This window comes from Anopheles coustani, chromosome 2, assembly GCF_943734705.1.
Source record: "Anopheles coustani chromosome 2, idAnoCousDA_361_x.2, whole genome shotgun sequence".
Classification (NCBI taxonomy): domain Eukaryota; kingdom Metazoa; phylum Arthropoda; class Insecta; order Diptera; family Culicidae; genus Anopheles; species Anopheles coustani.
Window position 1 is genome coordinate 59,283,501 of NC_071289.1, and position 24,107 is coordinate 59,307,607.

The 24,107-nt window shown below is 45.0% G+C and overlaps 2 protein-coding genes across 2 annotated transcripts in view; one reads left to right on the top strand and one right to left on the bottom strand.

The window, feature by feature from the left end:
- Positions 1-92: 92 nt before the first annotated feature.
- The window catches only part of LOC131263449 (uncharacterized), a 33,404-nt gene continuing 9,389 nt past the window's right edge, over positions 93-24,107 (top strand). The window contains exon 1 of the mRNA XM_058265649.1: positions 93-929. Coding sequence (XP_058121632.1) covers positions 100-929 — 830 coding nt within the window. The 5' untranslated portion in view covers positions 93-99. The remainder of the gene's footprint in view (positions 930-24,107) is intronic.
- Positions 1,025-22,394, bottom strand: LOC131263450 (carbohydrate sulfotransferase 11). Its single transcript, XM_058265650.1, has 5 exons — positions 22,260-22,394; positions 3,609-3,888; positions 3,308-3,513; positions 2,546-2,713; positions 1,025-2,461 (listed from the first exon to the last, which is right to left on the bottom strand). The coding sequence occupies exons 1-5, from the start codon at positions 22,392-22,394 to the stop codon at positions 2,084-2,086; spliced, it is 1,167 nt and encodes a 388-aa protein (XP_058121633.1). The 3' UTR covers positions 1,025-2,083.

The window sequence follows — 24,107 nt, forward strand, 5'->3', positions numbered from 1 at the left end:
TGTTGTAAACATAAACAAATCAGCTGTCATTTAACCAGCTGCCATGGATACGCGGATATATTTTTGCGCGCGCTTCACCGACTGTAGTTAAATCAAAACATGAATACGGCGAGTAAATACGAGCAGGATATACCGAAAAGGTTACAAAGTGATGTGATATTCGCCGAAAAAGTGTCTCTCGATCGTTCCACCGCCGTAGTTTATGCATTAACGCGCGATAGACAGTTGTTCGAAGTGCAGCGGAAATCAATTCTGCACTCGGTACGTCTGGGATCTGCTACTGGTGGTGCGGCGTGCAGTTCCCGGCTTTTCAATGAAAATCCATTGGCGACAGAAAGATTCACATCAGCCGACGAATTGACGGGGAATGTGTGCTTAAGGACGTTTCGTGCTAACGATGGCACAAGACGGAAACTTTTTATTCTCGTCCAGTTGGACCGAACGTTGATCGTCGTAGAGCGTCGGTTCGTGGATTCCGATGGAAGCTGTTTGCTGGTGATACACTCCTGCTTTGAAGAATTCCGGCAGTTAACATTCGTAGAAAACCCGCACCGTGGTGGCAGTTGCATGGTGCAGATCGAAGTGGACGATCGCGAAGAACCGATCGTAACCGATTTTCAGAGTCGCGGCCGTTCAGCCGGCGCGGATCAGTTGCCTTCGATGGTGGATAACTTCACGTGCTTCGATCATGTGCTGAAAACACTCCGAAATCAGACTGCCGAGCGAAGGGCTCACCTGGAAATGGCTCGACTAACCGTAACGGAGGTGTTCCATGACCTAAACGAGCGTATGAAAATGGTGCCCTCGTTGCTGCGATCGTCCAATCCGGAGGAAAAGGTTCCGTTGGTGCGTTACGGCGACGTTTGGAGCAGAATTCACAATGATCGTTTGGTGATCGGTGTACCGTTGTTTAACTGCACGTACAAAAGGTATGCGCTACAGGATACTGTTTGATAGAATAATAATTTTGTTATAGAAATTCTTTCCACAGCATCAGCTTTGGTTTAATCAACTTTGGGAAGAATCGTTCGTTGCTTATTTTATTGATCAGATAAGGAGTTATGATTGATATGATTAAGTGAAACAAATTAGTTAAATGATCGTTGTACTTTGGTTTTTTTTTCTACTTATTGAAGCAAATATTTTGATTTATTTTGTCAAACGAAATCGCAATAGATTTACCCCCTCCAGACTAAGAATAGCTGCTCAACAAACACGCTATCTACCTTAAAAACTATTTTAAATCACGTTTTGGTTTGATCGTAAGCCTCCTTGACTTTCGAAAGTATGTCACAACTTCCGCCCTCTTTCGTGGTTTTTTTGGTCATTCTTGCGCCACACTTTGAAGGAACATTTGTCACTCTGCAACTAGATTGTTCTATTGCGGTTTTGAAGAAGAAAAATTTCCTTCCTCCATTCGTGCAGATTTTGTGCATAAACGTTGATCGCCTTTCCAGCTGTAGCCTGTACTTACATTCGGTTCTACTTTGTCCTCGTCCCGTTTTATATTTAGTTCATTATTCATTACTAGCGAGAATGGAAGTTGGGGAGAGAACAAAAATCTAACAAACTGCTCGAGAAATCATCTACATCGAAATTGGCTTGCCTTGGCTTTCTAGTAAAACGTCTCTTAACCGCTAATGGACGTATCTATATAATATTGGGAGTTTTTGATTATCTTTCCAAATATGTAGAAAATATTCGCTCTCGCGCCTCGCGTTCATATGGTGTTTTTTCCCGTTTCCCGGCCCACACTTATTCTAAGCTGTTCCACGTGGTTGTCTTTTTTAGTGTCTTTTATTTGTTGCTCTTACTGTAGGCCGCCTTAAAATCCTGTTTTCTTTCCTTCCCCCCTCCCCATTTTCTTTAGTTTTAGCATCTTTTCTAACAGGTTGGTTTGTGTTGCCCAGTTCCTGTTGGGGTTATCTTTTTCCGGGGGTTTCCCCTAGCTTTGGAATCAGCGAAATGTTTCTCTATCACTAGTAATTTGACGAAATCATGTTCTCACTATCGATTAACCCGCTTCAACTGATACAAGCGGGTCTTTTAAAAGATCTATCATCAAGCAACGCCGCAGCTCCCGCTAGTCCTTGAAGTACTCCTTGGCACTGTAGCCGAACAGCTCGAAGTCGAACCGATAGTAGTCGTACAGGCCGCGAATCTGGGCCCCGTCCAGCTCGGCGAACAGCTTCACCAGCACGTCGTTGGTGTGCGCCCCCTTGCCGGCGTTCTTCCACTGCGGCTTGATGACACTGTCGAGCCGGCCAATCGCTATCAGATAGTTCTGGTCCTCCTCGAGCGTCTCGAACTTGGCGATCACATCGTAGTGGAAGAAGCAGGGCGTGCAGAAGTGCGTCACCGGGACCCAGTGCATGTCGATCTCGAAGTGCGGATGTTTGATCTCGTCCAGCAGGTAATTGACGAACTCGGAAAACGTCGGATGCTTCAGCAGTGACGTTGGCTGCACGTTGAGGTTGTTAGTAAACATTGATAATCATTTTTATTAAACCCACCTTTTCCAGTGGACACCAACACCCGGACTTACCTTCCCGTTGACCGTTTTCCGGTACTTTTGGATGATTCGATTGCCCAGCTTGTGATGGTGCGAGTTCGGCAGTGCGTACTGTATCTTATCCTTGTACGCGCTGACCAGCCTTTCGAACGGGTGCCGCACGATAATGAACGATATCGATTGGTTGATGGCTTCCTGCAGCTGTGGAGATGGGGAAAGACAAACCAACGGTCCAACATGGTTAGGGCGACGGGTTATAAAATTCCAACAATGTCCTCGATATTGCCAAAGACATTGATTACAAGGGCGGAAAGGAGTTTGGGTCTCTGTTTGCTAACCGCATGAAACGAGGAGGCTAATAACGATACACCCAACCCGGTGGCATATGAGCTGGCAAAGCAAAATCCCTCCCCAATCCTCTCGCCACGTGCTCTCGTGCATTATCGAGAGCGCAATTATCATATGCTGCAGCGGTCGGTTTCTTGTTGTTTGCATATTTTATGCCATGTTTACCGGCAACTGGAGCCTGATAGCGTTTGCGAGTGTATCGATTGAGTGGATGGGAACAGGGGCAGATGGCCGTTGTGTGACGTTTTGCCGGCGTGTAGGTTTTTTCCATTACGTAGGAATATTTTATCCTTTTCAAATAGATTAAAATGAACGAATCTTTTCTCTTAAACAACAATGGTTTCCTAATACCATGACGTAATATTTCGTGTGCTAAAACCTCCTCCAATGTCACCGAAGGATAGTGTGACATTAATGCTTCCCTCTCGATGCTTTATTTGGGCCTACCTTTTCCACCGACGGTCGCGGATACTTCTGCCGTGCCAGCTGCAACGGAACGTCCTTCGTTTTCCGCAGAAACTGTGGCGTGTAGCCGGCCATTAGGTTGAAGTTGTACATCCAGGACGTGGAGGCCGCCTTGAACACGTTGCACCACACGAGGTGGTACTCGTGCTGGATCAGATATTCCCACGCCTTCGGCTTGTAGGTATGCTCTGTGGCAAAGAGAGCGCGAGAGAGAAGAAGGAAAACGGAATTAGATCACACCGGTCGCACCATATCGTTGTCCTGGCAGTGACGGCCAACGTACTCGGTTCGTTCAAACGGTACTCGGTGCACTTTTTCTGCAGCCTCTCGACCCGCCGCGCCATACGCTGCTTCATGTAGTCCATGTCGAGCCGGTACTGATTGTTGACCGTACCGTTCTTAAGGGCGCGCTGGTACTGCTCCAACTGTTGCTGCCGGTGCGCCTGCTGCTGCTGCTGCTGCTGCACCAACCGGAGATGGTGAATGCCACCGTCCGGGTGGAGCGGTGCGCGAAATTGCGGCAATTGCTGGCGTGAAGATCCATTGGCGCTGATGGCACCGTACTGCGGGGTGGAGAGCAGAAGGGTTTAGTGGGGTGGGAAGATAATTGAACGGGATTATTAGAGGCACGTAGCCGTGGTAAACTCCGTGGAGCTTCGCACTCGTCTTGAGGGAACAATTTGCGCATCGGGTTTCATCCGGAATGGCAATCGTGAAATTGAAACTAAGTAGCGAGGTAGAGACACTAACCGGGCAATTGTTGGTACTGTAGAATCGCTGGCATTCCCACTCTGTTGCTGAATGTATGCAACTGAATGTATTTATTTATATTTTGTTTAAAAAGTGTTTTAAAACATGTTTTTATTTCTTCAAATATATATGACCTTAGCTCCTAATGTATATTGCTGTGTAAACTGTGTATTGTGGGACGCTTTGCATTGGTTTTCATCACAATGATTCACAATGTTTACCCCTTTTAATGTAATACGTAATGCTTTTTATTATATCCTTGAGCTTGTAGCTATGTTATGTTAGTACAGATCCAAACAGGATTCAGTAAAATATTATAGGCTAAGTGCTCCCATAGTGGTGCTAGTACTCGTACCAATAGTGTTTGTAGTGGATCAAAATTCCAGCTCTACGACGAAATAAATACAATGGAGATATTTATTCTTCTATGAAATGTTCTTTGATCTTCTTCGGAGTGTTTAAAAGATCAACCCTCCCATTCCGTAATAAATTAAGGCTCCGAAATTAATGTTTTCCAAACAGGTTGCACTAATATGCTGGATTTTTAATACTATCATCTATGACATGATTTCCTGAAGGCTTTAAATCGCTGCAAAATGCATTGGTTTATAAGTGGTCTATGAGGCCTATGCATTGGTCTATGACCAAAACAATGCATTGGTTTATGAGTAATTTTGCCGTTCGGTTTGAAATATGCTTGAAAAATAAGTCACATTGAAAATATATGTTTCGATCATATAATTGGTATAAACATGTAAAATTACATGACTAACTGCTCCACTATTGGTACCGTACCATAAACTATTTTCAAAATTAATTTACACAAGCGTATGACGGGTTCCGAACGGTAATTAGAAATTTGTTTTTAAATTGGCATCCTCTAGCCCCTTTGAGTGAAGTATTTCTTGAGGATTACTATTTTATTCCTTTCCTTACATGTTGCAACATATTTTCAAGCTCAATTTAAAGAAAATTAATGAAATTGTTATATTCCAATAAATTCAAAATCAAAGCTAAATGTAGGACGAGTGTTTTCCAATAACCTACAGTAAACTTTTGTAATTAGTTGCAGAAAGTGTTCTGGAGTTTGGAGAGAAAATTTCATGCTGCTGAAAGAAATAATCATTCCACACCTTATAAGTACACAAGAAGTTTTTTTTTTTTATTATCATAAAAACTTCGCGTTTGTTTGAAACAATATTGTGTCTGCAAGGGTTAGATCACCGATTGCAATGCATAGAGCTGTATCGGAACCGTTTGTCCAACGGGTGGCTGCCCAGAATCAACTAATGGCATTTTAATGCCACACAACAAATCATTCCGCTGCGAATTCCAACAAGGTGAACCACACACAGCACCTCTTCTTGCGAGATTTGCCGGGGCGTGCGATACCATGATACCGACCCGTTCCTGTATGTGTGCGTGCGTTTCGGCCGTGTATCTCCGTCCGGCGGTTTCGGCGGCCTTATTATTGGTGCCTTGATTACGGTAAAATATGGCCAACTGCGAGCCGTATGTTGGTGTCGTGGGTGGGTGTAACAGATTGAGTCTACGAGCGGGCCAATGCTTGGGATATCGGGGCTGGGACCGAAACGTCCGTGCCTTTATTTGCGCTCCGGAATCCGGAACCTCGTCGGCTGCTTCGATGTGGCACACATTAGCAATGCGGACGGCTGTAATTTCATGGTTTATGCTAGCGCGTGCCACGGGTGTTGGCCCCGTACCGGTTCACCCGAAGTGGGCCTGAATTGGTGGATAATTATGCGGCAAATGCCGGCGCGCCTTTGAACGTGGGGTTGTATGGATAATTTTCCGGATCTCTCTTGCTTGGGTTGGGTCCTGGAGATGGCACACAATCAAATTCATTAGCCGGGTCGAATTTGTTCCGATGATAAATCTACCATCCGTTCCATACCGAAGCACGTGCACGTGGATTATTGTTTCTGACGAATACGAAAATGTTCATACACTTTTCTGCTGTTTAAAATGCACACAAATAAGTGCATGAAACACACAAATCCCGCCCACAATCTCCATGGACTCAGCACACCACAGCTTGAACGCTATCCGATGGAGGCGCCTGGTTTCTGGTAAAATCAATCAGCTTCTCTCAACCTCAACGTGCTCACAATGGTCAATGTTTTCGAACGTTCTGCTGTAAGGTGTGTTTTATTTGGTAAAGCGCTTAATTTTTCAACATTTCCTCTTTGTTTTCCCCCTTCGACTCGTTTCAGCTATAGCGTGTGCGGTTCGTTTCTTCCTGAAAGCGCAGCGATAAAATATATATCCTTGCGCTGACCTACATAGCGTGAAAGCAGCGATGCGCCAGATGTCTGTCAGATGGGCCAAAGTGCAAGTGCATCGCAAAACCGGCACCGTGCGCCCTAGCTCTTGCCATCGTTGGTGCAGCCAGATGATTTAATACATCCTTTTCCTGCTTCAATTGATTGCTTTTATGGACGTTCGTTCGTTGTTTTTTCACCCACTCTGTATCCTTCTACCTATAATAAAAGAGATAGTGGGAGAGAGAAGGAGGGGTAGTTTTGCTTGCTCTTGCCACTATGCAAAACGGACAGCAGCAACACCGGACTCTGGCAGAGCAGAGACCGAAAAAGGTGCCTGCAAAGGGACACGCCTATTTTATTCCTTTCCTTACATGTTGCAACATATTTTCAAGCTCAATTTAAAGAAAATTAATGAAATTGTTATATTCCAATAAATTCAAAATCAAAGCTAAATGTAGGACGAGTGTTTTCCAATAACCTACAGTAAACTTTTGTAATTAGTTGCAGAAAGTGTTCTGGAGTTTGGAGAGAAAATTTCATGCTGCTGAAAGAAATAATCATTCCACACCTTATAAGTACACAAGAAGTTTTTTTTTTTTATTATCATAAAAACTTCGCGTTTGTTTGAAACAATATTGTGTCTGCAAGGGTTAGATCACCGATTGCAATGCATAGAGCTGTATCGGAACCGTTTGTCCAACGGGTGGCTGCCCAGAATCAACTAATGGCATTTTAATGCCACACAACAAATCATTCCGCTGCGAATTCCAACAAGGTGAACCACACACAGCACCTCTTCTTGCGAGATTTGCCGGGGCGTGCGATACCATGATACCGACCCGTTCCTGTATGTGTGCGTGCGTTTCGGCCGTGTATCTCCGTCCGGCGGTTTCGGCGGCCTTATTATTGGTGCCTTGATTACGGTAAAATATGGCCAACTGCGAGCCGTATGTTGGTGTCGTGGGTGGGTGTAACAGATTGAGTCTACGAGCGGGCCAATGCTTGGGATATCGGGGCTGGGACCGAAACGTCCGTGCCTTTATTTGCGCTCCGGAATCCGGAACCTCGTCGGCTGCTTCGATGTGGCACACATTAGCAATGCGGACGGCTGTAATTTCATGGTTTATGCTAGCGCGTGCCACGGGTGTTGGCCCCGTACCGGTTCACCCGAAGTGGGCCTGAATTGGTGGATAATTATGCGGCAAATGCCGGCGCGCCTTTGAACGTGGGGTTGTATGGATAATTTTCCGGATCTCTCTTGCTTGGGTTGGGTCCTGGAGATGGCACACAATCAAATTCATTAGCCGGGTCGAATTTGTTCCGATGATAAATCTACCATCCGTTCCATACCGAAGCACGTGCACGTGGATTATTGTTTCTGACGAATACGAAAATGTTCATACACTTTTCTGCTGTTTAAAATGCACACAAATAAGTGCATGAAACACACAAATCCCGCCCACAATCTCCATGGACTCAGCACACCACAGCTTGAACGCTATCCGATGGAGGCGCCTGGTTTCTGGTAAAATCAATCAGCTTCTCTCAACCTCAACGTGCTCACAATGGTCAATGTTTTCGAACGTTCTGCTGTAAGGTGTGTTTTATTTGGTAAAGCGCTTAATTTTTCAACATTTCCTCTTTGTTTTCCCCCTTCGACTCGTTTCAGCTATAGCGTGTGCGGTTCGTTTCTTCCTGAAAGCGCAGCGATAAAATATATATCCTTGCGCTGACCTACATAGCGTGAAAGCAGCGATGCGCCAGATGTCTGTCAGATGGGCCAAAGTGCAAGTGCATCGCAAAACCGGCACCGTGCGCCCTAGCTCTTGCCATCGTTGGTGCAGCCAGATGATTTAATACATCCTTTTCCTGCTTCAATTGATTGCTTTTATGGACGTTCGTTCGTTGTTTTTTCACCCACTCTGTATCCTTCTACCTATAATAAAAGAGATAGTGGGAGAGAGAAGGAGGGGTAGTTTTGCTTGCTCTTGCCACTATGCAAAACGGACAGCAGCAACACCGGACTCTGGCAGAGCAGAGACCGAAAAAGGTGCCTGCAAAGGGACACGCCGTGTTGAGACATCAACGTCCGAAAAGGGTCGATAGTTTTGTGTCTTTCTTGTTCCCCGTTCGGACTCGTTCGGGACGGCTCGGCCGGAAAGCTATTGTTTGTGCATGGATGCACAAGCTTTCCCGAGGGGAAAGCGACCTCCCTCCATAGCGAATGAGTTGGGTGGCAAGCGTCAGCATATTTTAGTCATTTCGCTGGAAACGTGCCAGCCGGCCGGTCGAAGTTGATCGACTTCAGGAAGTTGAAACCAGCGCCAGCGGGTGATATCAGTCATCAGATGATGGCGATGATGCGGGTGTACCTTTACCCACTGCCTTTGATCGGTCGAGCGCACTGACCGGAACTGTGATTGAGGTTCGTAGCAGGAAACCTGCCCAAGGGGAAAACCATTCGGTAGAAGGGTCGCTGTTCAGACATTCGCCAAACTGTTTACAAACTCGTGTAAATAGCATCGTGTCGTAGAATGCTACAACTTAGTTTAACTAAACACGTTTAGTACTGAATACTTCGGATGGATGGCTTTGATTCTGGTTGAGAACAGAAATAAACTGAACTGGACCGGCTGCTTCCGGTTGTGTCTGCCGAAGAATAAAGCCGTGTCCTCGAGTAGAAGATAAACAAGAAATTCAATTTCCGTTCCATTCAGTTCATGAAAACGGTTAGTTCGACAGTGGTATTCAGCGAGCCAGATGAAAGAATGCAGTGGCAATTTGATTTTGCGCAAATAAACCGTGAGAGAATGAACAACTTTCAAAGCCATAACAATGGCATTATACCTTTTTCCTTGTTTTTGATAGAAACGAAACGAGATTGCGGTTAGAAAAACTTGACTGTTTTTATTGGCAGGAACATTGTTTAAGAAATTGATGATATGGGTACCGGACTAAAAAACATGTAATTCTAATCTCATTGAAGGTATATGTTACACCAGTGCAATTATGTAGTTAAGATAAAACTTCAGGTATTGGACAAATTTTACCTTTAAACAACTTTCTCAACTTCAATTATTTAGAGAATGGTTCCAAACCAGATGGGTTCGTTGGTTCTTACTTCAATTAAATGGAACTGGTCTTTTCGTTGAATAACGTTACAGCGAAACAGGTTTGAAGTATAGCGTAGTATTTTAGATTAATAATAAATGTTCTCACTCACACCAATTGGGTTGAACGTTAAAGCTTTTTTTTTGTTTAGGCATCTGTACTGTTCAACACTAAGAACTATGAACACGTCGAGAGCAAAGTTCAGATGATAAACTGGATATGTGAAATATACGACATAAAAAAAAGTATTCCCCAAAGGGAGATATTGTTCATGGAATGGTTCTATCTGCTAGTTGTCCAGTGATTTTTAAAAATATCAAAACATTATGTGTAACAAACAAGTAATAGATTTAAACGACGTTCGACTATTAATTTAAACATGATCCATTTTCATTAAATATTATTTTACGTTCCCGTTGGGTTTTTTCCACAACGACTTAAACGAAATACTTTTCTATAAACTAACGAAGGAGAACATCTTCCCAGCTATGGCACAAATGAGTCTCTGAGACGAGAAAGCTTTACGCCATCGTCAACGTTTGCAATCGTCCAAGTCCTTACCATTTTCCTGTTCTACTTTGCTCTAGTCGAAACAGAAATGTTGTGTTGGAAAATTCGCCGTTTTCATTTTCCTGCGTACCGTTGACATAGAGAAGAGATGATGAAGGATTTTTGCGTCCCTTTGTCCCTGTGTTCAACTGTCATGCCTTGAGTTTTCATTTTGATAACGATTCCCATTCCCTGCGTTACTCTCCACTGCCTACGGCTTTCGATGATGATAGTTATGTTTTATCATCATTCTTACGTTTGTGATCCGGTAATCCCGGGCGGGAAAACGAATGGTACGTAATCTTCTCGGGCCAGAACCCACCGTCGGCTTCGTATCGTTCGGGAATGTGCAGTTTTTCTCCACCTCGGTCCGGCCTTTATTTCCGCACGCGAAAGAATGTCGATGGCAGGAGGGTGTGTGGTGGCAACGTTTCGAACGTTTTGTCGGAAATGTCTTCCGTTTTTTCTTCTCGCGCTCGAAAGGTACAAGTCGCCTTTATGGCGTAATTAAGAATGTGACGAATATGGCACCGCTTTGTCACGTCCCTCTATTTTCTCCACGATGCCGCAGTGAAGGATGAATGCCATGAGAACCACTCGGTGGTCGATTAGAAACAAAAGCACAAAATATGATGTTGGGTGGATTCGGTGGAATCCTTTCCGAAGCCCCTCCCAAGGAGGCTACAGCTACCCTGTGCGAGGTACGTGTGCGGTGCACATACATGAACAATGGAGAAACAATGCACAGACCATCGGAGAGCGTAGCGGTTGAGTGGCATCGTGTGTATGCATGCGCTTTCGGTTCAGTTTTCCATCCAACAATTCTCTCCCCGTGAACCACAACGAGTGTCGTCCCGAGGACACCGTGTGTCCTCCTTTCACGAGCGTTTAGCCGTGTTTGCACACTGCTCTTTTTCTTTTGCTGTGCCGTTATCTGTCCATCTTTCCCGTTTTTTAATTTGCAGGTCGAGTTTCTCTTCTCGAAAGTTTTCACCTTCGCGCGGGCAGCTTTTGGATTCGAACGAAAAAGGCCCCGGTGGTTTGAGGGTTCGAACAACGGAAGGAAAGTTGTTTGAGAAGGATTTTCCACACTCATAGCTACATAGGTGGTGGGACGATGACGCCGAGGTAAGGTAATATAGGTAACTTTTAAAACGCTATAAACGCTCACAAACGCGCTCGGGAATTCTTGAATTTCAAACGTAAGCAGTTTCTGTTGAGCGTAGGAACAGTTGAGGGAAACCGTTGGAGCAGCAAACGGGAAAAGTTATGCAATCACTTATTGGATTACGAGCACGCCCCGTTTGGCGTCCCGACGGCCCCCGTGAACCATGGTCTCTTGAGGTTGAGGAAGCGGATCGTCACAACGTCGGGAAAACTAAACCCACGTGTATGAGCCGGGTTTGAAAATTTGATACTATAGGAAAAAGAGGCCACATTTTCCCATTGGCATTCCTCTACACGATGGGACAGTGTTTTTTTGTGTGTGTTCCTGTTGTGCGCAACTTAGATAGGTCGGTGTGGCACCTTGCCTTTATGCGTGCCACCAGAAGAATGGCTTCCGATTCCGGTGGTTTCCGACCCCCAACTGCCCAATTGGAGCCAGCCGTCGCCAACCGCCGAGGTCGGTTTTTCCCGGAAGCTCCACACCATTTTTGGGCCCGAAACCGAACATAACCGTTCATGTTCGCGTTCGAGTCGAAATCGACAAATTTGCATTGCAAAAACCGGTCACGAACCATCGCCGTCGGACCGTGGTGGGGAGGGGGAAGAGAGGGTGCGTATTCTGCGCTTGGAAATGGCACCCAAAGAGGGTAGGGCTGTGGGGATATTCGAGGAGCGGGCTGTTACATCCGGACCGGGTGCCGTGTCGGAGGACGATGTCGGTTTGTTCATTGCATTTGTCATATCGGCAACCCGGTTGTCCCATGTTCGAGCGACTTTTCCAACGTTCAACGTGGCTGGTGGCCGTGTCGATGGTACGAAACGGTACGGGAAATGGTCCCTCCATAGCGAACCTGTTGGCCTCGTGTTCGTTTGTGTGGCTTTCACAATGTCAGGCCCGCAGCGGTGCGCAACAACTCATTTTGGTCTCAACGGGAAACGGAACGGTGGAAAGAGCCCTCTCTGAAGGTGTGTGGCCCAGGCCCCTGGGGGACGTGAAACTGTCGGGTTTTGTCACCAGCGAGGCGCCGCCACCAAGTCCAACTCCCGGCTCGCAGTCAATCAACCATTCATTGGGATTTGCAAAGGTCCCCCGAAGGACTTAATAAATGTGCCGAACCATCCGGCCTTTGTGAGGAACCATCTGTCCTGTGAGTGGGTGTGTGTGTGTGTGTGTGTGTGGAGTGATTTCTCCTTGAAGTACCAGCCTTCTTCTCATTCGACGTGCACACGAAGTTTGCTTTAGCTCTCGAGGACCCCGAGGGGTTATGTCTGTTTGTGCGAATCTTGAACACGGATCCTCTGCGATGCGGATGTGTTTCACTTCCCTTAAATTCCTCATAAGATTTCGAACTTGTGCACGCGTATGTGCGCACGTGTGTATTTTATTCGAATCCCTCAACCGTTTCCTACCGCGCGTCCTGATCAAGGGAAAAATTCTGCTTCCGCTTTTGACACTGTTTGGCAGGAGTTTTCTGCTTTTCCCCGCAGCAGCGTGATGTTTGATATTGATCGATGAATATTTTATAATATTCTACTTCAAGCACCGCAACATTCTTCCAAGGCAGCGCCGGAATTTAGCCGTCGGCCGGAAGGTAGTGATTTCCGGTTGCTACTGGCTACGATCACGTTTGAGCTTTCCGGCACCTCACCGGGACGCCACCCCATCATTATCCGCGCTGGGATGGAAAACAAAAATCCACTTGTGAAGAAATTGGAACGCTTGGAAAGGGCCCGACCGAACGGGCTTGGGTGTTGCGCTGTTTTTCCACAAGCAAAATATTTGCTCCTTGACCGCCCCTGGGCGACGGGAGTATACCAACGGGAAAAGTTGGCAAACTCTTACCAGGTATGTTTTCCATCAATTGCTGGCTGTTGCCAAGAACAATCCACTTGTGCTCTACGAGAAGAATTTGCCCGCTGAGTGGAAAACTTTATGCCAATCTTTGCAAGTTACTAATGGTTGCTTGAGACGATATGGACCAATATGGCTTTTTTATATTTTCTTAGAAGTTTCTTTTATTAACGATCGACGACATAACGATCAATTCACTCAATTCCAGAATAACAAGTACTTCAACTGAAACTGTTTTAATCCGATTGACCTTTCACAATCGGCTAAAAGCTTGATGATTTTGGGTGAATTCTACTTTACCGTTATCGAAAATGTGACAAATAAATGCTCGAATGAGGCCAACAGCATCGTTTTTATCTTTAATTCAGTCTACGTAAACTGCAAACACACAATTGAAAACACTCAAATGTTTCACCTGACATGCAAACATTGAAATGTGCTGATTTAGTTTGATTGATAACGCAGCAAGTAATAATTGCGTTTATAAATCAATTTGCAAACATTTGAAAATGTGCGAGTGATTGCATTTAATCTTTCAAATGAAAGCTACAGAAAAATAAAGAAGAGTCAGCATGTGATACAAAATAGTGAATTGAAATACGTTGCACAAAATAATTAAGAAAGTAATTTTAGGTATTACTTCAATATCACAAGGGAAGTCTATTGCCAAAGTAAGGAGGCATACGGTGCTCAACCATCTTTGGCATTATTTTTCATCGAAAACACTCCATTTCCACCAATGGGCTCCGATAAGGTGCTGGGAAACTAAATATTGCTACTCAATCGGCAAGTTACGGCAAATGCCATTCCACAAATTGACACTGAATACTTTATGGGACAATTATCGCCCGTAACCGTTCAATAACAGTTCGGTGCGCATGGCTACGCACGGGCAATGTTTGCGTGGGGTGATGTATGTAAATTAGGTTGTTTTATCAGCAACGTTACTTATTTATTTGGCTGCCCTACCTTCAACAACGGTCGTGTATGTTTTTCCGGTCGCCTAGGAGTTGTTCCGAAAGCTGCCTTTTGAGGAAGCGAAAGGAGAACGGTTTTGCGGAAGTTGTTTGATTTGTAATAATATCGATTATCGGCCCTCCGGACATACTCCAGGGATGGGAAATCTTCGGCCCACTGTTTGCCGTTCAGGACAGATTCTTTTATCAGTGTAAATAGAGCATTGCTTTCTTGTTGCAGCGAAGCGAAAATACAAAATGAAAGTAAAACCACACTCGCAGCAAAGGTGGTGCGGTTTTGGGGGAATAAAAGGTTCATTTCCGGGCACCTAAAACACTCCCAATCTTCCAACGTCGTTAAAATCCATGCTCGAAGGTGACCGAAAAGGAAAGGTCGCTGGTAGCAAAGAAAGATTTTCCAGACCACCCCCCTCCGAAGGAAAGCGAGTGGAAAAAAGGTTTCGTATCAGGTAGCCTCCAACGTTGCGTGGTGGGACTTTTGGCGTGGGCCAGTTGTAACGGATCCCGAAAGGTTTGTGGGTGAAGTAAGCGATCGGTTTTGAAACAACGTCCTTGTCACAAGTTCAAGCAGGCGTGCAGGTCAAACCTGCTAAACGTAGCGACAGTTTCGGCTGGATTTTTATCTTTTAGATATTTGTTTCGCTCCTTTTTCGTCCCCGTCCGGTCGAAAACCTTTCCACGGACCAATTGACATGATGTGATCCTTTTTTGTTATGTAATTTTCGAACTGTATCTTCATCGGCTACAGTCGTGTAAGCCACGATACGACTCCGTTCCCCCCCCCCCCCCCTCCCCTGCCCCCTCCCCATTGCCGGTGTTTGTATTCATCGTGAATGGGCCGAAGCGGTTTTTACTGGAATTACAATTTTTGGTGGGGTTTACCTTTTGCTCCCTTTTCTTTTGTTTCTGATTGAATGTCACCGATCCGTGCGATGAACGATCCGGAAAATCGATCAATCTGTCGACTAAACACTTCTAGCCATTCGTCTGTTCGGTTGGCATCTGCGATCCCCGCACGTCAATTAAAGTCAATCACGGAAGCAAAACGAAGGTTTAGGTCAACGTGCTACTGACCACCGACCGTTTTGCTGGCCGTCCTGCTTTGGAGCAAAGTATGTTTCTTCCCTGTGCTACAGGGACGAGCCTGGCAGGACTCTAGATATGTACGGTAAACAAGCTAACATGTTGTCTAAACGATAACAATCCTCCGGCTGGGCTATCGACGATGGGGAAGATGTTGGCATTGGAAGGTTATAATTTCGTCGAATGCGATTTTCGTGTCCTGATTTGGGCCTTCTGGGATAATTTGATTTGGATGGTTGTTTTTGGATGGTGCTTGCGAGTCGGAAACAATGAAATTTAAATGCCATTTCGATTTGATTTTCCAATAACAATGGGTTGGACAAATGCACTTTGTTTCTACTTAGTTTAGTTACCACTTTGTTCTACAAAGAGCATTAATATTTTTGATATTTTATTAATTTAAAATGAGAGTTTTCTTGTTATTTTCTGATTGATTGTTGTTTTCAATTTCGCTATATAAGCTTTCAAGGAATTTTCCAAAAAATTGTTTGTATTCCTAAAATTTATGTTTAATCAAACCATATTAAATTCTAAATAGGCCGCTGGTTGGAGAAGTTATGTAAATTAAAAATATAAGAGAAGAATCAAGTTACAAATTATCGTTAAATGGAAATGGTTGTGGCAGCCTTACAATTGCGCACAGCACTGTAGGTTTTATAAAAATGTGCGTTACATCAAACGAATTGAAATATTGAATTTTAACTTTAAACATGTAGTAGTGTGCTTAGCGTAATTTAGGAAGTAGGAATAAAATTCGATCCTTTCCGATCTCAAACTTCGTCGCGAACGGTTCTATTAATTTGTGAGAAAAGAACACGCTAAAGTGGTGACCCCGACGAAAGTGACCCGACGACCCTGTGAATAAAAAATCTACAAAAAGTGACATGGCAACCGAAGACAATAAAACTCCTGTCGCTGAAGGTGTCAGCGGGCACGCGGAACCGTTCGTCGAATCTGTTAAAGTGCCAAGAATAAACCCGCCCAGCATGATGGATACCAATATCGAGACTTATTTCCTCTCGTTGGAATTTTGGTTTGCAGCATCGGGCATTAGTTCCATGCATGACGCACGTCGGTACAATATCGTAATGGCGCAAGTGCCGCCCAACAAGCTAACCGAGTTGCGCTCCATTATCGACGGAACACCGGCAAGTGAAAAATATTCGTATATAAAACGCAAATTGATCGAATATTTTGCCGATAGCCAACAGCGCCGCCTCCAACGTGTACTATCAGAATTACCGTTAGGAGATCAAAAGCCCAGCCAATTGTTCAACGAGATGAAGCGTGTGGCAGGCAATGCTTTAGGCGAAACGGTATTGCTGGATTTGTGGGCTGCTAGGCTGCCGCCGCATGCACAGGTAGCGGTCATTGCTTCTCGAGGCGATGCGTCGGACAAGATAACAATAGCCGATGCCATCGTTGATTCAATGGGCCTTCGTAGAGTGGACGCCATCGATCACGTGCAAACGCCGACACCAACGACACCTGTTCGAGAAAAAGCGGTCATTGACCCAATTGCGGAGCTTACTCGTGAAATCGCATCGTTATCTAAGCGATTGGATAAAGTATTGCACACCGGAAAAAATACACGTGGGCGATCGCGTTCACATTCTCGTGGCGGAGAATGGAACAAAAGTCGTCACGAAAGAGATCCTTCGAACGGACCTTGTTGGTACCATAGAAAGTTCGGGAACGACGCCCGAAGGTGCCGAAAACCATGCACCGCCGGTGCACGTGGTCCAACAAGCCAAGAATGAGGTTGCTCAGCTGAAGCAGTGGGGGACATCGGCGAACAATCCACCACTGCCACAATCTTTCGCTTACGGGTAACGGATTCGACCACCAGGAAACAGTTTCTGATCGACACGGGAGCAGACGTATCCGTGGTGCCGCGAGGAATACATTCAGCGAAAGTGAAGCCCTCTTCTTTAAAATTGTTTGCCGCGAATGGAACACCCATAAAAGTTTACGGAGAAGTACTATTGAAAATAAATCTTGGTCTTCGTCGAGAGTTCTTATGGAACTTTATGATTGCGGACGTGCAATCAGGAATAATAGGTGCAGATTTTTTAAGTCACTACGATCTATTAATCGACTTAAAACGCAATCGTCTCATCGATAACACCACCTATCTCGAGTCAAGCGGATCACTCGACAAAACCAGCACGCTTTCCGTAAAAACGTTTTGTGAAGTATCGCCGTATGCAGATCTATTAGCCGATTTCCCGACAATTACCCGTCCCGCTACCCCGGGAGCAGTCAACGGATCGTCGACTTGCCACCGCATCGAGACTACTGGCCAACCTGTTTATGCTCGACCGCGACGCTTGTCACCGGACAAGTTAGAAGCAGCTCGTGCGGAGTTTGAAAACTTAATGAAGCTCGGGATTTGCAGACCGTCGAGTAGTAATTGGGCCAGCCCCCTCCACATGGTTAAGAAAGCAGATGGTTCTTGGCGACCATGCGGGGATTACCGCGCCTTAAACGCGCAGACCATTCCGGATCGGTACCCCCTACCGTACCTTCAGGATTTTACGTCGAACTTGCAAGGTAAAACTATTTTTTCAAAAGTTGACTTGCAGAAGGCGTTTCATCAAGTTCCTATCCATCCTGACGACATCCCGAAAACGGCCATCACCACACCTTTTGGACTCTTTGAATTCTCTTTTATGACTTTTGGGCTAAGAAATGCAGCTCAAACCTTTCAACGCCTCATACACGAAGTTGTTCGCGGTTTTGATTTCATCTTTCCCTACATCGATGATCTGTTCATCGCGTCGTCATCACTAGAGGAGCACAGAGAACATTTGCGCTTGCTATTTGAGAGACTCAAGCAGCATAACTTAACGATAAACGTTGCTAAAAGCGAACTGGGACGAGAAAACATAAACTTTCTGGGACATTCCGTCTCCACCGAAGGAATCCGTCCACTTTCGGATCGCGTCGAGGTCGTTAAAAACTTCAAGCTGCCGTCTACAGTTAAGCAACTAAAAAAATTCTTAGCCTTGATTAACTTTTATCGACGATTCATACCGAACGCAATCCAAACGCAAATACCGTTATTAGCAATGACACCTGGCAATAAGCGAAACGATCGTACGCCGTTGAAGTGGACCGACGAAACAAAAGCTGCATTTGAGAAATGCAAAACTCAACTCGCCGAAGCAACCCTACTGGCTCACCCCGTTAAAACAGGAGAATTGTCCCTCTGGGTTGACGCTTCAGATATCGCCGCAGGTGCGGTCCTTCACCAAATTGTCGATGATAAGGTTCAGCCGCTTGGATTTTTTTCGAAAAAGTTTAACCCCGCTCAACTACGCTACAGTACATACGATCGTGAACTCACTGCGATATTCCTCGCAGTGCGGCACTTCAAGTTTATGTTAGAAGGACGGAGTTGCCACATATACACAGACCATAAACCGATCATCTACGCTTTCCAGCAGAAGCTTGATAAAGCATCCAACAGACAAGTTCGCCAATTGGACTTCATCGGGCAATTAACGATAGACATCAGGCACATAGTGGGCAAGGACAACATCGTAGCAGACCTACTCTCTCGCATCGAAAGCATCCAAACTGTACCAGTGCTTGATTTCGACGCGCTAGCTGAGGACCAAAAGACCGACGGCGAACTACAGGATATTCAGCAGGGTAAAATTAAATCTTCATTGATTCTAAAATATTTTTCGGTTCCAGGCGGAAAGCATCAACTGCTTTGTGATTGTTCGAGTGACAGCATTCGTCCTTTCATTACAAAGCGGTTTCGCAACGCAGCACTCCAGGCAACGCATCATCTATCCCACCCTGGCACTCGTGCAACAGCCAAATTAATGACTGAGAGATTTGTTTGGCCGAGTATTCGAAAGGACAGCATCGCCTTCGCCAGAAACTGCATCCAATGTCAACGCTCGAAAGTGACCCGACATACGCAGTCGCCAATAGCGCGGTACCCAGCACCGGACAGCCGATTTTCGCACATAAATATCGACATCGTTGGACCCTTCCCTCCGAGTAAAGGAAACCGTTACTGTCTTACAGTCATCGATAGGTTTACTCGGTGGCCGGAAGCATTCCCCATGCCGGACATGACCGCGTCTACAATCGCCGAAGCTCTAGTCTCCGGATGGATATCCCGATTCGGTGTTCCCGCCTACATATCGTCTGATCAAGGACGACAATTCGAATCATCGCTCTTCACCGAATTGACTCGTTTGATCGGATCTAAACACCTGCGCACGACTGCCTACCACCCCCAGTCTAATGGAATCATCGAACGATGGCATAGGACCCTTAAGTCGTCGATCCTTTGCCACGATCCCAACTACTGGAGTCAACATCTACCGATAATTTTACTTGGATTACGGACAACCTACAAAGAGGACATCAAAACTTCGCCTGCTGAAATGGTATACGGTACGACTCTCAAGATACCGTCTGAATTTTTTGTTGACAACCTGCAGAGACCTAACGAAACAGAATTCGTCGCTAAACTCCGATCGACTATGCGTGATCTTCGCCCCCAAGAGACTGCCAGGCACGGGAAGCGAAACATTTTCATGCACCAGGACCTGCGAACATGTAAGAGCGTCTTCGTTCGCAACGATTCAATAAGACCATCGTTATCGTCTCCGTATGAAGGACCATTCGAGATTCTTAATCGAACAGAAAAGTTTTTCAAATTGAGCATACGGGGACGTGAAGTCAACATTTCGATCGACCGTTTGAAACCCGCGTACGTATGCAGTGAACAGCCAGCGTCAACAGAACCAGCAGCCACAACTCCTGCCGAGATTCCACCGACTAGAGTAACTCGCTCTGGCAGACGAGTTATTATCCCTTCCAGATACCAGTAGAGGGATCCTAGTCTAGGAGGGGAGTATTGTGGCAGCCTTACAATTGCGCACAGCACTGTAGGTTTTATAAAAATGTGCGTTACATCAAACGAATTGAAATATTGAATTTTAACTTTAAACATGTAGTAGTGTGCTTAGCGTAATTTAGGAAGTAGGAATAAAATTCGATCCTTTCCGATCTCAAACTTCGTCGCGAACGGTTCGATTAATTTGTGAGAAAAGAACACGCTAAATGGTTCTTCTTCTTCTTCTTTTTGGCGTGACGACCTCTTGGTCATGCCTGCCCGTTAAGGGCTTACGAAACCTGTTTCCCTGTTGTACGTGGATAGTCAGTCCCTCTCGTACAGGGGAGGGTCCGGTCTCGGTTGGGATTCGAACCCACGCCGTCGAGGTGGTGAGCCCCGGCGCTCATGGGCCGATTTTCTAACCGGCGCTACCGCTCGGCTGTCGCGGACCCCCCGGAAATGGAAATGGTTAGGATCACTTAAAAAAATAAGCTTGTCAGTATATTAGCGTCTGCATTAAAAGAAATTGACAAATTTTCATCGGTGATAAGAAAAAAGTTAACCAAGCTAAAAAATATCCCGACCGTCAGTAAGCGGTCTTACGGACCTTGGCCGAAACTTTAGCCATAGCCGACAAAACCAGCATTTTTTTGAGTTGCTGTGAGGCATTCATTAGCAAATGGTAATCCGTATGGACTTTAAAATGTTGGAATAGGTCCTACCTTTAAGTTGTGAAAGATTTTTTCGATTGGTTGTAGTTGAGAGTCATAGGGAGGATTAGCACTGCTGGTTATATCAATTATATTTGGACCGTTCAATTCCTCCGATTTATGATGTTTTCTGATCAAGTTGCTTAATTCCGGAAAGCACTGCACACTATACGCTTCTCCATACGCCGGATGTCTTGACAGAAAGAACAACGACTTTGTGCATAATTTTCTCGCTGGTTTTCAGCCACGATATGGCATTCTATGGGAGTTAAGGAAGCCCACAACATTTCAAATATAATGTAACAAGCTTCAAAAGCAATATAAAGTACCAGGGTTTTTACCACTTGCTGCCGTCTGGCTTTAAATAACCTTTGGTCACGTGGTTCGCGCTAAAGCTGGATGTTGTAACACACAATGAAACGTAGATGGTTTAATGTTTTGGCTACGGCGGGTTCAATTTAAATGATTCAGATTTGTACTAAATTTAAAAGAAATGCTTTATTTTGCTTTCTACAATTGAAATTTGTCTATTTTTTTTAATGCAAACGTTACAATTTTTCATCTGTTATTTCGAATCGATGATTATGCGTAAGAAAGTTGTTAAAATTAGATTGCTGCATCGCGCGGCGAAAGCAGAAACATCGCGTTACCAAAACACTGCCAGGATCAGAACAAAACACCAACTTGACCCAGTAACGAGCTGGGGAAACATCACGGAAGGTAAGATGAACCGAAGTGACTAAATAGCTGGCAGAAAAGGCTTGAAAAATAAAGGTGATGTTCACACGCTTCAATGGATACTAAAATTTAAAAAAAAAATGCAAACACAAACACTTGCTTCGGACCGTTGTCATAAAGAATATTGCTTGTTTGTTGCCCATGTAACAACATCACCAGACTTTCTACTCCAAACTCTCAGAATGCGGATTCAATTTCCCCCAAAACCAATAACCGCCCGCTGGGTGCCCCGTGTGGAAAAACAATATACCCACGCTGATGGGCCTTCGAGTGGCGTCATTATGCTGGAGGCTGATGCTAAGAATCATCATCACAGCACGACCTCAGGATTCCTGTTGGGCGGGGGATGATAAAACTCATTAACTTTTGAAAGTGATACATCATCCGGGAAGAATGGTTCCGTGCGCGCCTTACGCTAAGCTTCTGATTAGATATAAATTAGTCCGCTCTTCATTAGGTGCTGCCATCGGCGCTGGTCCGTAATGAAATGTGACTAGTTTAATTACGAACCGCATGGTTTCATTAATTGTCCCATCGCGAACGGTGGTCCGGGGTTCGATCATATTTTGTCATCGGCGACACGGCCCGTTGAAGCGTCTCTAATGACCTTTGTTGTGACTTTATTCAAAAGGTATATGTTTGCTCATAGCTTCGCCCTTTTTCGTTGAAGTTCGACGCGTGCCATGAATAATTCCCAGGGCAAGGAGGTTTACTGACAAGACGATAATGTATTCCCAGGATTTCCCTTCCGTTTTCCGGTTGAAGGTTTGGTAGGGGGCGGCGGGTGGGGAGTTCTTTTTCATTTTATTTGGAATAAATTACGGCGAGTCGAGTGAGGGCACACTTACCGTGTACTGGCGGAAACGGTAGAGATGGTCGGAGGTGATCAGGTAGAGGACGGTGAGCGGAATAACTGAGAGGGTGGTAAAGAATAGAAACAGGCGCTTAATGATGCGCCATTTGGTCCTGGTGTGTCCTTTCATGTAGTCGTGCCACGGTTTCGTCCATCGATCGTCCTTCGATCCGATTAGACGCTGCACTGGACTGGGATGGAAGAAGGCGAGCCCCGCCGTCTTGGGGCGCGCTCGCTGAAGGGGAAGATAGAAGGGGTGCTCTCCCCTGCGGCCCACTGCTGTGGAAGGCTAATCTTCAGGATGCTCGCGCGACATCGGCCATGTGGGGCATCGGCCGGTGCGGCATAATTTGACAGGACCGGTCTCCAACGCCGGCTCTGACGGACGTTGATTGATTGCGTGCCGTGATTAGTGGCCGCCGTCCACTTCCGTTCGGCCGTGCTCACTGGAACCGGAAGGAACTGCCACGGGTCGATGGGGCATCAGAATCTATAGAGGGAGAAAGAGAGATAGAGAGCGAGAAAGTGAGCAAAAGATTTGCTATGATATCGTGACACATGATGAGGAACCTTGCGCGAAAAGGAAAATCAGATATCGGCGTATCGAGAACGTCTTTTTGCATCGCCATGCTCTGCACGCAGACGATCTTTAAGCATGATAAGATGAGGTGCAATTGTGACACTTTGGAGTAGAATTTCGCAGAGTTGCTTAACGGCGGCACACTTAACACTCCTGTTGCGAACACATGGTGGACCATTCCACGAGGCGATAACGTTGCTGATGGCATTGCGCGCGGAATGAAGTATCCCTGTTGCCCTGAAGTGCAGCACAACATTAGATAATTATGATATAGACGGAAAAATTGGTGAAACGTACTGTTCTCACCACCTGATATCTTTTTATCGACGTACAAGTCACTTTGTAAAGTTCTAGAAATTGGTGCGATACTGGATGAACCAAATCCTTTACTAAACAGAGAATTTTCATGAAAAAGCGTCGTCACTGTACATTTACAACATTGCCAAATCAATCTATATGTTATGTCTTGTGTCCGTTCCATGAAAAATTTAATTCTAAAATTTTAGAGTAGATAATGGTCTCTAATAGCCAGGGGCTGGTGTACCTACAATCGGGCTGAGTGATCGCGGGGGCACCGAAGTGAAAATATAAAATGGTAACTTGTGTACTTTATACAAAAGATCTTTCAAACGAACGATCGAAAAGAAACATAAAAGTTTTCACAGTAATACCGTCACGTTTTAAGAATTTAGAGGCATCAATGAACTGCAAGATTCGGGTAGAAAGGGGAAAACTATGAATGATTTCCATGCACTGTTTTTAAAAGTGTATAAAAATGGCGTCGATAAATTCGATGTCGAAGTAGAACATTATAAAAGAGAATAAATTCGACGGGAGAGCCAATGTGGGAATCAAAGTTAGAGCATTTAAAATTGCTAGAGGAAAATCTTTACATTTCCCGGTGTGAAAATATTTGGTTACTTGACTGAAACGTTGGTTACTTGAATGAAAAAGATTTAACATTATCTAAAACATACGATAGGAGAAAAGAGGGTTAATAATTTATCCATAATTTAAATAGTAACAGGAATAATCTAAATAGAAACACGTATATCTAAATAAGATGAATACTGGCGAAATATTTCGCAAATTAGAAGAAAATTAATAAACTAATTAATAAAAGACAAAAAAAACCCAACTAAGTATAATTTTCATAAAATTTTAGAGTCTTTTGTGGTATCGGTAAATCACTTTTTAATGAAATCCGCCATCCTTGTATAATGAATAAATTTCTTTGGATTAGAAACATTCACGGTAACGGAA

Excerpts from the sequence above, each read along its gene's own strand:
- LOC131263450 (XM_058265650.1), bottom strand. The coding sequence starts at position 22,394 with ATGAAAGGACACACCAGGACCAAATGGCGCATCATTAAGCGCCTGTTT. Across the intron at positions 3,889-22,259 it reads ACCGTTTCCGCCAGTACACG|TACGGTGCCATCAGCGCCAA; the intron begins GTAAGTGTGCCC and ends TCCACCCCGCAG. Across the intron at positions 2,462-2,545 it reads GGAAAACGGTCAACGGGAAG|CCAACGTCACTGCTGAAGCA; the intron begins GTAAGTCCGGGT and ends CTCAACGTGCAG.